The sequence below is a fragment of the Rhamphochromis sp. 'chilingali' genome (genome assembly GCF_963969265.1).
Source record: "Rhamphochromis sp. 'chilingali' genome assembly, chromosome: 11".
NCBI lineage: Eukaryota > Metazoa > Chordata > Actinopteri > Cichliformes > Cichlidae > Rhamphochromis > Rhamphochromis sp. 'chilingali'.
This window is the reverse complement of record NC_137938.1, coordinates 11,821,753-11,837,433: the sequence shown is the minus strand read 5'-3', so window position 1 is coordinate 11,837,433 and position 15,681 is coordinate 11,821,753. Positions and strand designations below refer to the sequence as shown.

The window sequence follows — 15,681 nt, the reverse complement described above, 5'->3', positions numbered from 1 at the left end:
ACGAGTAGAAAGAAAAATAAAATTGCTTCCAAACACTGCTAGAGCAGATACCGAGCTTCACTCTGACCAAACACACAAATACAGCTGATCATTTAAACACCAATAAATCTGCTCAGGTTCGCATGTGGATATCCGCTTACTGTCTGTGTAGCTTTTAGAGTGCTCAGAGTTTAATTTCACCTGGATTGGATTTGCACCCATTTCAATCCTCTTTAAGCAGTGACAGCTGCAAATGTTGCGGCCTTCAAGATGATGCAAAGGTGCTTCTCGTTGTTGGAGGAATATTCAAAATATTTTTATATCCATGTAGTAAACGCCATGTGCTAAACGTAAAGATAAAATACCATCAAAACATTGTCATGGCATATTTGGCCCATGTGTATTTTTAGAATTTTCCTGGCTTGTAGCAAACATGATGTGAACATGAAGCTTAGCTTTTCCATCCATTAGTTATTCATTAGCCGACTTACAACTAATAATGCATGACACGCTGGAACGAGAACCTCCTGTGTATGTTTTGCCAACTTATTCGGTGGGTTTTTAAGTCAATTTAAGTCAATTTTCTCTGCACATCAGACAGACAATGGACTGACTCAAGAACTGTGTGAAAGACAGCCATAGAAGCATACTGTCGAGAGTCATAATGTTTCATCAAAAAGTATGGCGTCTCACAATGAAAGAATTGCAATTGAATTGAATTTACTGTCTGTCTTTTGTCTCGGGGTGTTAAGTTACTATATTCCAAACTTTGTGTTGAAATCCAAAAAAGGTCAATAACCTCTCTCTTTCTGCCTCCCCGGTTTTGCCATGACAAGAACTCTGACACTCAGTGTTTATAGTATCAGCGGTCCCAGGATGAGCCAAATTTCTTTGGCTCCCAAGCTCGTTTTTTTTTCTCGGTCATTGAGTGCAATTAGAGAACTCACTGCTAAACCTACATGCTGCCAAAACTTAAGCAATATAAAAATGTCCCTGAGATGCACTTTTATGATGAATTTACCGTGAAGTCTTTTTGACTGATACAGATGCACACACACCCTTTATCTGAACTATTTACTGACTTTCCTTTCTTATCTTCAGAACCCATCCTGCAGCCCATCTTTGTTTTGACTCACCATCCCCATGCATGTGGATAGTGCCACAGAGGAGTTGACCCTTGACCTCAGTGACCCTTGGTAAAAGCAGAGGTCATCCTGATGGTAGGCCCTCAGGCTCTTGGTGCCATTCTTTCCCAGGACCTGGATGGTGAAGCCAGGTGCAATCAGGCTTTCCGAGGCGTCCCTCAGCTCCATGTGGAAGTCCTGCCCCAAGCCTCTGAGTCGGAAGTGGACTGTTTCGCTGATGCTTTCAGCGACAGATGAGTCTGCGTCTGAAGCGAGGGATCTGCGCCGCCTTTTGCGCTGGTGGTGGGCAATTTCATGAGAGACGTAAGCGCCTTGGTGGTCGACCTCATATGGAGATACAATCTCATATTCTGGAGATAAAGGATGTTGAAGGAAGAAGAGGCAAGGAAAGGGACAGGAAATGTGAAAAGACAAATGAAACACTGAGTGAAAATTGCAATCACAACACCCACAAAAAAGGCAGCCACAAAAAGCAACTATATCTAGTCTTTTAATGTGGACATATTAAATATAAAGACATTTCTTAACTTGGAACTATGCAACTGAAAGCCTGCTGAGAGGTTTTAACTGTGATGAGAGAAGACTATATTTTTACAGATACAAAAAATAAATGTTTAGCCTGATGGTAAATCTATACTAATTTGTTGTGTCAACATAATTAATTGTGAATTGCTGCACATTGTGTCAGCTGCTGCCTTGGTTACAACACGGTCTAAAACTACAGCTTTTTGCTTTTCTTTGTTAGCTCTCCTTTGCCTGCCTCATTTACTTTTGCTGACGGGGTCAAAAGAGGATTACGAGAAAAGGAAGCTTTCTAGACAATTCCAGGCCTTTTAGTAGAGAGTGAATCATGTTTGACCAAGTACTTTATTTCTTTTATATAGCTCAAACTGGATAACAGCAAGTCATAAAGGGAGATGGTTGAATGTCATTGTCAGCCCTTGTGTTGTAGTCCAGTTAAAAGTCTAATCATGCTGTGATCATAAGAATTAACGGGCTTTCCTCAAAAGGTCAAATCAAAAGTAGCTGATTTTATACTGACTCCCTGCCTTGGTCCAAGTTTCATTTTGAGGAAAAATCATGTGACAGAGAATATTGCTTAAGGTCATCTGAGGAGTAAGAATGGCAGAACAGACTAAGGGACATCTTTTATAAGAAATGAACATATTCACTCTTGCATATACTTGAAATATATATAGAAAAGGTGCATGATGGCCAGCCATCTATCCATCCATCCATCCATCCATACAGGGTACATCCTGGACAGGTCACCACTCTGTCACAGGGCTGACACACAGAGACAGACAACCATTCACATGGATATTCACAGATATAACCAGTTAAGAAAGGACAATTAAGATTACTTTTGGATTGTGGCAGGAAGTTGAACTTACGGGAACCTACGCAGACACGAGGAGACCATGCAAACTCCACACACACTGGATTCAAACAGAGGACTTGCTTTCTGTGAAGTGACTGCACTAACCAATGCACTGCTCTGTGTTAAATGTGCATGATTGCTCTCATTTTAAATTATTTATTTATTTATTCATTTTTACCATAACTTTTGTTACTGTCCTGGGAACTTAGTTAAAAGGGACACTCGATGCTGTCGTGTTTTAAGTCACACAGCTTAAAACATTTTACAGTTGATGCTTTAAGAGTAATCTGGCAGCAAACAGACATAAGAGCATCATGGCTGATTTTGGCACAGTACTGGAATGGCCACTGTAAATGTGTTTAGCCATGCAAAAGTGATACGGTGTCACTTTTTTCAGGTTAAAGTGCACAGAAATAACAACAACATTGGACAGTCAATAAGGGCATGTCCCAGTTACCGTACAGGCTGACCTGCTTTAGCAAGACCTAACAATGAGTATATATAGCACTGAGACAGACAGGTTCTGGCAGTGGGAAAAACATGCAGGGTGGCAGACTGTGTGTCATCCCTGCCTGTGCCAATGCCTGCTTTTTGGTGCATCTTGGTCATTCAGTGTATCTACACACAGCACCCTGTCCTCAGCAGCGGGTGAATTATTTAAAGCACGTTGATTTGCTACGACTGCATAAGTTTTAGCATGGGCAGCCAAGGCAGGAAGCAAAGCCTTGACATGTCACCAGTCTTATCTATCTCAGAGTTACAGGACTGCAAAGAGCAAACACATGCCCCAAGTCTCAAGCATTTTCTATGCGGAAAGCAAAGCTCTTAAGCAAACCCAGAAAATGGTCCTCTCTGTCTTTGCCTCTGTCCACATCCCCCGAATGCATAGACACACAGTTGCTTCCAGTTAACTGCTTGTCCCACCCTCACACAAAAAACAGCTGCGGCGACCCATGTCTGACAGTATACAAACAAAGAGTCCGCGAGAACAGAGTACACATACACACACACACGCACAGACACACACACATGCACACAGAAAGAGAGAGACAGACAAGGCTGAGACAAGATCCTGCAGTTGTTGGTTTGTTGGTTTAGTGGCTCCTGAGTGCCATTAGCACTGATGAAGTCTTCAGCCAGTGGGCACCTTGACTTAAAGATGATAAAGGAATGAAAATATGAATTCTGCATATGAACTCGTTCTAACATATGAATGCTGACACATTAACAAGGAGAAGTAATTGTTGAAGCGCTGCCTATGACACTAACTCAAAACACAAGCGAGGGCTTTCCCATTCCTTTCTGTTTCAGAACATCCGCACATGTGCTCACAGAGAGTTCATTTATGCAGACATATTTATGCACTTTCATGGTAACAACAACAACAACAACAAAAGATCTGGTAGAGAACTGCAAAGAAGTTGCTGAGTCATCACACCACATGGGGTTAGATCCACAAAAACAAGAACAGATGAAAGCCTCGCTCTTAACTGCTGGCACTAATAATTGACAAAGCAGGCATCACTGCATCCTCAAGGAAGAGTTTGGTCACTGTCCCAGCTAGATTGCTCTGGGAGCCATTTTTATTGTGTGTGTGTGTTTTTTTGTCCCCCCCCTTCTTGTTCTTGACACGTGTGTTGACTTGACACGTTAATAAATAATTCCTTTCATGTAACGTGAAATAAGTGAAACGACTTTTACAGAATGAAAGAATTCCTTATTTTGCTGTAGACCACAGTTTGAGATCCTCTGCAGCATGCACCAACTAGTGACTCCGAGTCAGGGTACAGGTTGCCCCCCAGCGGTGAATGGCGGTAACGCACAACGCAGGTGAGCGCCGTTTGATGCTGCTGACCGCTTTATGGGTGAGCGAGCGAGAAGTATTTATTGTCTTAATTCAGCTGAAAAGCATAAAACAGACCAGCAACCCACAAAAACATCATTACAGTGGCAAAAACACATCAACACTTCCCCCCTCTGTTTTTCTTGTTTAAAGCCTACCTGTGTTTTGAGGTAAATTGAGAGACCGTAGCAGAATAGATGCGCCTTGATCACATTCGGCACTGTCAGCACCAGCATTCATAAGAACGCTCTGCGCGAGAAGAAGAAGTGCAAATGAACTTGTTTGAGTAATTATGCAGAAAGCACTTGCTTATTTGAGTTCCTGAAAACTTTATGAGCAGCATGCACGCAGACTTACGTTGCCCAGGGTGAGAAACCACAGCAGGTGGAAAAACGACGGTCTCCAGTTTCTGCACGCTGCGCAAGACAAACGCAAGAAATTCATGTCCGTGGATCACTTTTAACACACCTCCCAGCAGTATCGATATCTTAAATAAAACAATTCAACAGCAGCAGCAGAGGCAGCACTTCTGCTTTAGATGAATGAAGCATCAAAGAGATTCGCATGCAGGCTTCAGTTTAACCACTTTGGTCTCCATTTATTTCCATGCGGAGTTCCAATCGCGGTAAACTGCTTGAACTCCAGTCCTCTCTCCCGGCAAGTCATTTTCTTTCTTTCCACTCAGACAGCCCTACAACCTCCCCCCCCCCCTCTCTCTCTCCCTCCCTCCCTCCCTCATAGCTACGCTCACTCGGCCGCTCTCTCCCCCTCTCTCTCTACCCAGTGACCACCACGGATCCTTTTGACTCCCAACGAAATTATGTGATTGTCTTAAATAGGCCGCATCTCATCTTGGCAATGGCAGACTCCTGTAAAAATCGCACAGAGTCCGAATATGTTTCTCTTGGGAGCCCGACGAGGGAGCTCTGTGCACAATACTCTGTGTGAGTGTTTTCTGGTGTAGGGGGGCTTACCCTAAGCAGGCTACAGCCTGTAGCCAATCACATTTGGCACCTGCTTTGAGAGATGTTCTACTTCTCAGCTTACATGGTCGCTATGATATTTAACAAACACACAAAAAAATGGTTTTCTTTATGTCCCCCATAAGGTCAGGTTCGAATATATGAATCCAGTCATGTGGATCTAGTGGTCCAAACGCGATTCAGAGATTACACCCCGGAGCAGGTAATCAGTAATTTGTGATGGTTTACAGTCTGAAATTTAACCACTGACCCCGTTTAATCCGCTTGCTGTTCTCCCATCTCTCCAATATTCCACAGCTGCACTGATAGGCAGCGTGCCAACATTTCTGAACTCCCTGCAGTCATTCATAGAAGTGCTCAGGAGTGTGGGAGCCAACGCATCGGGAGCACTTGTTTCATATTCTGAAGTATTTTATCATCCTAAAAGAAAAAACAGATGAGATCTCTGCTGTACGGCAGGGGAAATAAATGTGTGGTGTTTACAGAGTGATCTTTGTGGCACCAAGTCAAAAAACATCTGAATCAGAGTGAAAGTCATTAAAGGTGATCTTCAAGCCAGAGGGTTTGTAGAGTCCACAGAGGATGAAATGTATTTTTGCATATGGTTTCTAATTTCTACAAAGCAGAAAGATCAGACGGTGGCATATTTTGATGACTTTATATTTAGAAGCATTTAACTACATATAGCATGGGTTTTCGTAACAGAAACACTGGCATCTAAAAGCTCATATAGATTTGATGTTCAGGTGCAGAGCACACTAGATAGAAAGTTTACTTTGGTAAATTGGTAGGAAGAGAAGAACAGAAGCTAACCCAATAGTGAACTCAGCTCTCTATGACACCAGGTCTTGTGGATTTGTTTCCCTCTGGAATGCAAAGTGTTTGATGAATCTTCCAGATGGCCTGTGTCATGTTGCATTAGTGATAGCTGTCATGTATGACAGATTAATTTGTTCTGAACGTCAGAACGTTAATCAGTGAGTTAGAAATCAGTGACCAACAACTAACTTTCTCCTGAACCATAGTCCCCTACAGATAGGAAGCAGGATAAGCAAATGCAAGAACATTTTCATTCTGAGAGTAATATGTTATAAGCCTATAAAACCGATACATATACAGTACCCACTTCCAGATTTCTGCCTCTGTTTGCCAATCCTGGGTTTAATCAGTGATAAAATGCCATCATGAATACAATTCTTACCATATGTTTGGAGGTTCAGGAAATCTGTGCTTTACAACAGCAGCTGACACTGCAAGCACCCCTCCTCGTCCTCCTCCTCCCCCTTCTACATTATTACACAGACCCCTTGCTCAGACACATGTGTGCACTCGCAGCAATCCAATACTCACTCTGCATCTGTGTGTCTGGCATCATGTGAATGTATGGAAAATGTGCTGCTCTTATACATCTGTGTGAGCAAATGATTGATATTTGTTCAGCAAGTGCAGATCTTCACAGCTGACTGGAAAGTTGCCACACCTTTGGCCCCCGAAGGCGTCTGACAGCCTTTTGTTGGGATGTACGGCAGGATGCTTCACTGTGGGATGCGCGGGTGGGCAGATCAAACTGGTAGACTGAGAAATAATTGTTTGTTGTTTGTATTGTTTGAAGGAACTGAAAAAAGAAAGCTCCTGTACATACACCAAGTGCTGTGAGTGTTTTGACCCCCGAACCTGTGAGCTCCTGTAGGCCTCTCAGTCTGCCTGCACGTCTGAGTGCTTGTTCTTCTGTCTTCCTGTCTCAATCAGCTTGGCTTAAAGCCCTACTGTCTGTCTTCAATAACATCTGTGGATGTACAAAGGCAGAGAACTGACACATAAAGGGAACTCACTCCAGCACATAGTCTAAAATATACAGTGCAGTGAAAAACAAGAACATCAATCATGGTTATTGTTGGAAATTAACATTTTGCACATTATTGAAGTAAAGAAAAACAGGTTAATCACAGGTTAAATATAAGAATACTTTCACATACATACAATGCCTGCAAATCCACGATTTAATCCAGATTAAATCCAGTGATTAAAGCTTCAGTCTAGCAGTAGGTGGCTTAGAACCCACAAGAAGTCTCCAGACTCCCCCACCCCAAATTTCATTACAGGATTTTTAACAATCTTACAAGTGTTAGCATCAAAGTGCATGCATGTACAGTTAGAAAAAGATTTTAAAAATTTGACCCGTGTGGGATGTTTGCCAGGAAAAAGTCTTTGCTGTCCAAAAGAGAAAATTAGAGGAAATCTAAAGTTTGCCTGTAGCAAAAACCCGGCCATTTGAAATACCTTGGCCTTCGACAGATGATCTAAATTGTGATCAAAGTTGTTCAGTGAGACCAAAGGCAACCTTTTTTTTATGTCGTGCTTATGTTGTGACATGTAATCTGAGGTCTAGTCACACTTGTTTACCTGTGTAAGTGCATCTAGATACAAAGAGGAAAAATATTTGAATTGCAAGATGGACAAACTTTCTCCAAAGTTTTCTGAACTTGGTGAGGCTGAATACAGAAGAAAGTCAAATTGCAGAAAGATGCTGATCAAACAACAGCCGCATTCCAGATGCACAGCTTGTTTTAGACTTCTTTGAAGGTTATATGTGAACAAGGGACACCGAAAGAGCCCGAAAAGAAGACATTAACTGCTTAAAATATGTACGAAAATTAATTTTTAACAATCCCAAAGAGCATCTTTACTGCTTCAGCAACACAGAATGAATAGAATTTCCAGAAGATGTCTGAGACCACTGAGCATCAGCCATCAGTTCCTCTCATTTGTTTGTCTACTTCCTACTTGGAAAAAATATCACTGGCAGACAATCATGCCAGGTAGGATTAGCACATCATCAAAAGTAAACCAAAAACACCCCAAAATAACTAAACACCTACTCTCCTCCTAAGGATCGATCATTTCAACAGCTAAAGCAGATAGCAGCTGCCTATAATTAGCTGTCATCAAGGTCTGCGTGCGTGTCTGGTGAGAGCAGACTACGCTTGTGGTAAGCATATGTGATTTTGTGTGCATGCTCTCGTGTGATTTATGTGCATATGTGTCTTTGTACGTTAGTGTGAGTCTGTTCACGCATGTATGGATGTACTTATGTGTTTGGGTCTTTGTGTGTTTGCGTGCACAATAAGCTGACAGCAGCTGTAGAATTCCTCTCAGCGCATCACAGAGGGGTAGACTGATGGCAACTGACACGGAGCAAGAGTAAAGGGAGGTGGGAAACGGAGATGAAGGTGGAGCGGAGCAATGGGAGACGGTGGTTGCCAGGCAGTGTAGATGATTGAAGGGTTAGTCAGAATTTGCAAAAACTCTGCACCGCTGTCGAAGAATACCGACGTCTTTACTGCTATTGTCCTGACATTGTCTAGTACAATCCAAACACCTAGGATGCATCACCTCAGTGTGAAACACTGTTTCCCCTAAATATTTGCAGATGGATACTACAGCCTGTTTTTGGCTTTGGATTCACTGCTGAACCTCACCGATCTTCTTTTTGTATATTTTAAAAGCAAAAATAGTTCTTTTTTTAAACTACACCTTTTATAAGAAGTGAGAATAATATACACTGCTTAAAAACATAAGCAACACTACAAAACCCATCAGATTTCACCTAGAAAAACAGTCATTCTGAATATCAATGCATGAAATTCAACAAGTTAATTTATTGTTGTTGAGATGACGTGATACAATCTAGCATGAGTGGTTAGTTGCCTCGACTCACAAAACAAGATCACACAAGACTTCAACTGACAGGAAAATCACTGGGGTCATAAAAGCATACACACACCACATGTATGCTATTGCTATTTGTTGTGGTTTAACCCATCAAGGGCAAAAATACAAAGAAAATTCTGTATCGAGCCTGGTAATCATAGGTTTGCTACTTTTTTTGTTCTGGACTAACAGCTCGGCAGTACAGTCCTGAGTTTGACTCCCCCGTCAGGCTGGGGCCTTTCTGTGTGTTCTTCCTGTGCTTGTGTGGGTTCTTTCTGGGTACCCTAGCTTCCTCCCAAAGACATGCAGTTAGAGGGCTAAGGTAAATTGGTGATTCTAAATTACACATGAGTGTAAATGTGAGTGCAAAAGGTTGTCTAAATGCTGACTAGCCCCTAGAGGTCTGGTGTCCCTCTATGGATATGCCTCTTCAGACCATCACTGATTCACCAATGTTGGTGGTAGATCAGTGAATGATGTTACAGGCAACATAACGTTCTCCACAGCTTCTCCAGACCCTTTCCTGTTTGTCACTCGGGGTGAACGTACCATCATCTGTGAAAAACACAGGGCGCCCATGGTGGGGCTGCCAATTCTGGCAAATGCCACCTGGGCTCCAAGGTGCCGGGCAGTGAGCACTTGGCTCACTAGAGGATGCCGACTCCTCAGGCCACCCTTATGAAGTCTCTTTCTGATTGCTTGGTCAGAGACACTCACACCAGTGGCCTGCTGGAGGTTATTTTGTAGATCTGGCAGTGTTTTTCCTGTTCCTGCTTGCACAAAGGAGCAGATGCTGGTACTGCTGATGGATTAAGGAACTTCTATGGCCCTGTCTAGCTGTCCTAGCGTAACTGCCACCTCTCTGATTCTCCTCCATGCTTAAGAGAGACCAAACACAGCAAACCTTCCGGCAATGGCACGTATTGATGTACTGTCCTGGAAGAGTTGGAGTACCTTTGTAACCTCTCGAGAGTCCAGGTATGTGCTAGTAGTGACACTCACCCTACCCAAATGCAAACCTAGTGAAAAAACAGTCAGAAAAGATGAGGTTGGGGAAAAAATGTCAGTGGCCTCCACCTGTAAAACCATTCCTGTTTCTCATTGTTGCCCCTCTAGTGCTCCTGTTGTTAATTTCATGAACACCAAAACAGCTGAAGTAGATTGAACCCCCCTCTGCTACTTAACTGACCAGATAATATCTGAGAAGTTTAACTAACTAGATGCTGTACTCTGATTGAAAAATGTTCCCCTAATTTTTTTGAGGAGTTCAATTAAGACGAAATGCCAGTTTGGCTACGTTGTGCAGACATGTGAGGTACATTTTCATGCCACATTTTTGTCTTACAGTTGTTTCAGTCATACTGAATCTTACAAGTTCTTTAAATAATGCTGTGCAATGTAATTTATCAACACATTAGATTCCAACATTCAGCTGCAATGATAGCCCCATATGCTTTCTCTTGAATTTAACTACTTATAAACCGTTTAAAACCGTTTAAAAATCATACCATGATAAAATATCTGTTTTCACATCAGCGGCAGTATACAGTGTGTGCCGTCCTCTGCACTATTTTAGGAAAGCAACATGTTTTGCCATACTTCTTTACAACAGTCTTACTCACTATAAAAAATAGACTAAAAACAGTCCATGCACATTTCTCCATATTTTATGTTTGCAACAGCAGCATTCGTTTAAAGTGCCGTGCAGCACTATTAGACTCAGCAGCACTCCGGTGGAAAGTTGCACTTGGGATATGTTAATGTACTTTTCCAACCTCTTACCCTCTTCAAAAGCTTCCACTGAACTAGATAATGTATGGGACATGGCTGAGTGACTCAGGAATTAGTCTTCATAATAACCACTGATTAGTGTAGTTATTGTGCTGTCATTGCTTTACATCAGTTGGCCCTAGAAGTTTTGCAGCATGGGAGGTCCTGCTCTGACCATGTTTGATCATGTGAGCAGCTACAGTTCACGCCGGATCATGATCCTGGACGGAGCTGACATGTTCTTGATTAATCAGATTTATAGTAGCAATCATCATGTTGATCTATTGCTATCAAGGAGTAGCGTAGGTTATTAATCCAATCAGCTGCACATTTTCATCTGCAACAAGTGTCCTATTAAAATAATGGTTATGCTCTGAGCACTTTAATTACACCACTAGCAGAGTTAATGGTTGGAGTCACAGTTTCCCACTCTAGTATGTAAGTAATGAAGACAACTGCTGGGCATAAACAAGATAAACATCTGAGGTGCACAGCAGCAACTTACAGCATGCACAGACCTTTTTTTAAAGACCTCAACTCTTTTTAAAAGGGGCTTCTTGAGCTATATTACCTCTTGCTGATATTTTTTTAGTTCATATTTTCAAAAAAAAAAAAAGGGAAACTTCATGTCGGTCACCTACATCCTCCTGTTTCTCTCACTGGTATTAAGAGTCCAAGATAAAAATGAAGGGCCAATGAATTGCACTAATTATTGGTAGTATGCTGTATGTGATCAGTGGGGCAGAAAGAGCATCTCTGGAAGGGTGAAACATAAAAACAAAGTAGCCAGTCTTATGACACTCTGCAGGGGTGAGAGCCTGCTAAGGTTCATCACCTCTGTGTTGTGTAAGCACCCCTGCTCTATGAAACTGCTTTCATGCTGGGATGAAAAAAAGATTTCTACACTTACTATCAGCAATGGCAGATGAAAGCTAGCCTGTTTGCAGGGCTCTATCAGAGGTGATGCTATGCATGTGTACAAAAGGAGTAATATACTAGCCTTATCCATTTCCATTGAAAGCCATTATTCTCTGAATTGCTCGATTCTTGCATAAAATGCAAAATAAATGCGATGCCTGTTTCAGGAGCACACAGTGAGTCTCACCTTCGGCACTGCACTACAGTAGCTCCATTTTACAGTGCCAGACCCAAAGGAAAGTGTCTCTCTCACTCAAACATTTGCATGTCTGCAAACTAGTGGCGGGGTTTCATCCTGTGGGAACTGATGTCTGGGCAAGAGTTTCTGTGCCACACAACCTCGCCAGTGTCCAGAGTGGTGTGGAACTTGACCTGCTGGCAAGAAGATGAGAAAAAGAACAAATGTCTTCATTTAGCTCAAACTTCATGTGTGTGAAATGCTTACAGAGTGGAGCAGAATTCACAAAACCTGCCAATATAGCTGTTTTTATGTTGTAGATCATGCAATGAAGAGGTCCAGCGTTTCTATTTTAATGGGTATAACATAGACTTTCAGATAAGTATTCTTACTGTCTTGACAGACACGACTACTTCACTCTTCATTTTTACAGAGCGTGCTAAATATCTTGCTCCTACCGAGATACAGCCTGTGTCAGCTTATTTAGTTGCTACCATAGCACCATTCATTAAACCTCAGGAGTTTCCAGGTACCAGTGTAAGTCAACCAAACTGAAGTTTTTAACTGAATTAGATGAAATAGCTTAGTCAGGATAATGTTTGGAATGATGCTCTTTTTTGAGACACAAAATTAGTTTGAAAGACTCCAAAAGAAAATACTTAGCCTTTTTTATTAGTTGGAGTAAGTGTAGCTGCTCGGATCTTGCAGATGTTAGTTTACTGATACTAGTTCTGAATTTGATGAGTCAGTTACATTTAAAATGTTAAATGGATCATTGCATGCAGACCTGTTAGTCACATGCTTTCAATTAAAGTGCTTTTGCACCATAAATTCAAACAAATCAGTTACACCAAAGTGCTAGTCAAACCCACATTGTGTGAATTAGATGGTATGGATTAGAAGTTCCCTTGTTGGCACAAAGTGCCAGCAAATTCCAATTCACTACCAGTCACCAAACCAAAGCCCGACACTCCCACCCCCGATGATAACCAAACTGTGGAAAGTTCAGACCACCCAGGAATACACAGACGCGTGCATGTGTGCTGTTCAGAAGTCACTGAAGTTTTTTTTCCCACAAAGTCCTGTGAAATTTGCAAAAGCTCAACGCTGAAATATCATCTCACTATTACTAAGATGCACTGTGTAGGTAAAAACGTTTTGCCAGGTGGCACAGTAGCGTAACTTAACAAAGAAATTACTCTCCACCTGGATAATAACACTTGTATCTTTGAACTCTCCTGCCATGACTCCCATCCACAACAGATTTCACTCATGGTGAATAGAACATCGTGTGCGGTTGCAGAAACCCTTTACCTTCCACTATGAAGGCCTGCTTTGTTCCATTAGTATTAGCTTAATATGTTGAAAGTGCAGACAAGCTAAAAAGATGTATCATACTAATGGCCATTCGAGTTATGGTTTACTCAGAGAGAAGAACTAATACATCCATGAATACATGGCCATGAAAAAAGAAATTTTGAGGATCTTTTGTTTTGTTTTGGTGCTTGACAAGTCTATTATTATTGCTACAAGTGCTAGTAATGATGATACTACTACTAATAAATAACAGTAATAATAATCATCTTCCCTGAAATTACAAATATACACATCTAAATAAGATGCACTCCTCTCCAAGGAACAGACAGTCAGGTCATCACTTTCGTTAGCATGTGTCCCACATCATCAGTTAGGTGAACAGATGACCGTCCATAGCAGAAATAAAGCACTGTGTTGGTGTTTATGTTCAAAGGTCCTTAGATGTAAGCTCAAGCTGTCATGGCTGACTTAGTAGCTACTTCAGTGAACCTGAAAATGTCTGTTTTTAGAAACATCAAACACTGATAGAGACCCATGGCCGTAAAAATGTGTGAAACAATGGAAGCACCTGAATCATTTACACTTGATCTCAGTCTTTGACACCACATTCTACATTGATTCGACAGTTCATCATATGCATGTTTCTATCTCTTTAAGAAGAATAACAAAAAATCCCCCTCCAATTCCTTCTCCAAGTGTTTGATTTGCTGGGTTTTGTGACAATGGCTGATAAAACCATCGTCCATAAACTGTCTAATTCTGCTGTCACTGTTGTGACTTTCAAAAAAGGGCCTCCTTTGGAATGTGGTGTGCCCCCTGACCCCATAGTGGAGGGAGTTTACATATCCATGTCTTTGCTAGTGAAAACCACATTCCTACCTTTGATCTGGGTCAAAGATGAAAGACGTCAGAGGTTTGATGCTGGCAAGCGAGACTGACATTTAGAGAATTTTTTTGTTCTTGTGTTTTGGAAGGCTGAGACAAAAATACAAATAAGTAAAATAAAATTACAATAAAATGTAACCAGACATGATCGCATACAGATGTCAAGTAAGCTATCACACTGACTTATGATCTGTTCCTACTTAATCTGGCCCTTTGTAAATATTAGAACTTTTTGTCAATTTTAATCATCAAACATTCTTTTCATTTCCCAACAGTCTCTGCGTGGAACACCCAAACACATTGATAAAGATGGCTGTTGATTTCATTGAGTGATAACAGTTATCATTTGCATACATGGCTTTCTTAGTCTGTCAATGTAAATCTGATTGCACTAAGAACAATCTGCTGTGGCTGTTTGCAAAATTAAGAGCCTCGCCTTTTTAAAATATGTATTGTGTAAAAAAAACAAGACAAAACAAAACTCATTTCTGTTTTAGCTTTACATTTGGCTAGGATCAGTGTCAGCAAGAGAGAGCATGAGGCAAAAACCTGGATCCTTCAGAGGTTGCACAGGCAAATCAATACATAACTTTGGCAGAAGGTTCACTGTGCTTCCTAGTACAGTCTCAAGAGCATGGAGGAGATTAAAGGAGACAAGCAGTGGCACTAGAAGAGTTGGAAACTGTTTTAACCTGTGTTGTTAACTACAGCTGTGCCGTCTTTTTTAAAATAACACCATCAAATCCTCATGTGGAGTGAAGCCACTGAAACTGATGAAAATTAAGGTAAGAATCTGTCACCAACTATTTTAGGCACACTAAAATCCACAGATTAAAGATGACAACACTTACATATACAACATTTCCTTTTTTGTTTAAAACAATACGATCATAATGCTAATATTCAATGGCAGGGAATCTTTTATAAATATATTCCATATATATATGTATATGGGGCAACAGAGTGGTGCAGTGGTTAGCACTGCTGCCTCACAGCAAGAAAGTTCTGAGTCCGACTTCACCATCTGGCTGGGCCCTTTTTTGTGTGGTTTGCGTGTTCTCCTTGTTTTTGTGTGGGTTCTCTCCGGGTACTCAGGCTTCCTCCCCCATGAACTTAGTAGGTTAGGTTAATTGGTGAATCTAAATTACCTATGGGTGTGAATGGGAGGGCTAGTGGTTGTTGGTCTCTTTGTGTTAGCACTGCGACAGATTGGCGATCTGTCTACTGGATGGGGTCCAGATTGAGTGGGAGAAAATGGATGTATAGTATATATGTTTACGATTGTATACGATTTTATACAAGTGGAACATTTCATATGGTTTCCACAATGTTGCTGTTTGTCAACAGCATAATTAGCCAATGTTGAAATTTTTATAGGCATTTAAAACAGTACAATATTTGTATAACTCTCTACAGACAGTTAGGTTCATTATTTGTCGGACAAAGACATGATTGCACCTACTTCTGTATATTACCACGCTGGATTTTAAAACAAACAGTCTGCAAGAATTCAGCCCTGGTGTGACTTTTGGATCACTCCGTGGTTTTCACTCACACTGTGCATCCTACAT

General features: G+C 41.3%; 1 protein-coding gene across 2 annotated transcripts in view; it reads right to left on the bottom strand.

Annotated features, from left to right (window-relative positions):
- Nucleotides 1–5,057, bottom strand: part of adamts16 (ADAM metallopeptidase with thrombospondin type 1 motif, 16) — a 50,678-nt gene extending 45,621 nt beyond the window's left edge. For both annotated transcript variants that reach the window (XM_080895555.1, XM_080895556.1), the window contains exons 1-3: nt 4,706–5,057; nt 4,507–4,597; nt 1,116–1,474 (exon numbers count right to left, since the gene is read on the bottom strand). In XM_080895555.1, the coding sequence (XP_080751681.1) occupies nt 1,116–1,474; nt 4,507–4,597; nt 4,706–4,792 (537 nt within the window). In that variant the 5' untranslated portion in view covers nt 4,793–5,057. The remainder of the gene's footprint in view (nt 1–1,115; nt 1,475–4,506; nt 4,598–4,705) is intronic.
- Nucleotides 5,058–15,681: the final 10,624 nt, after the last annotated feature.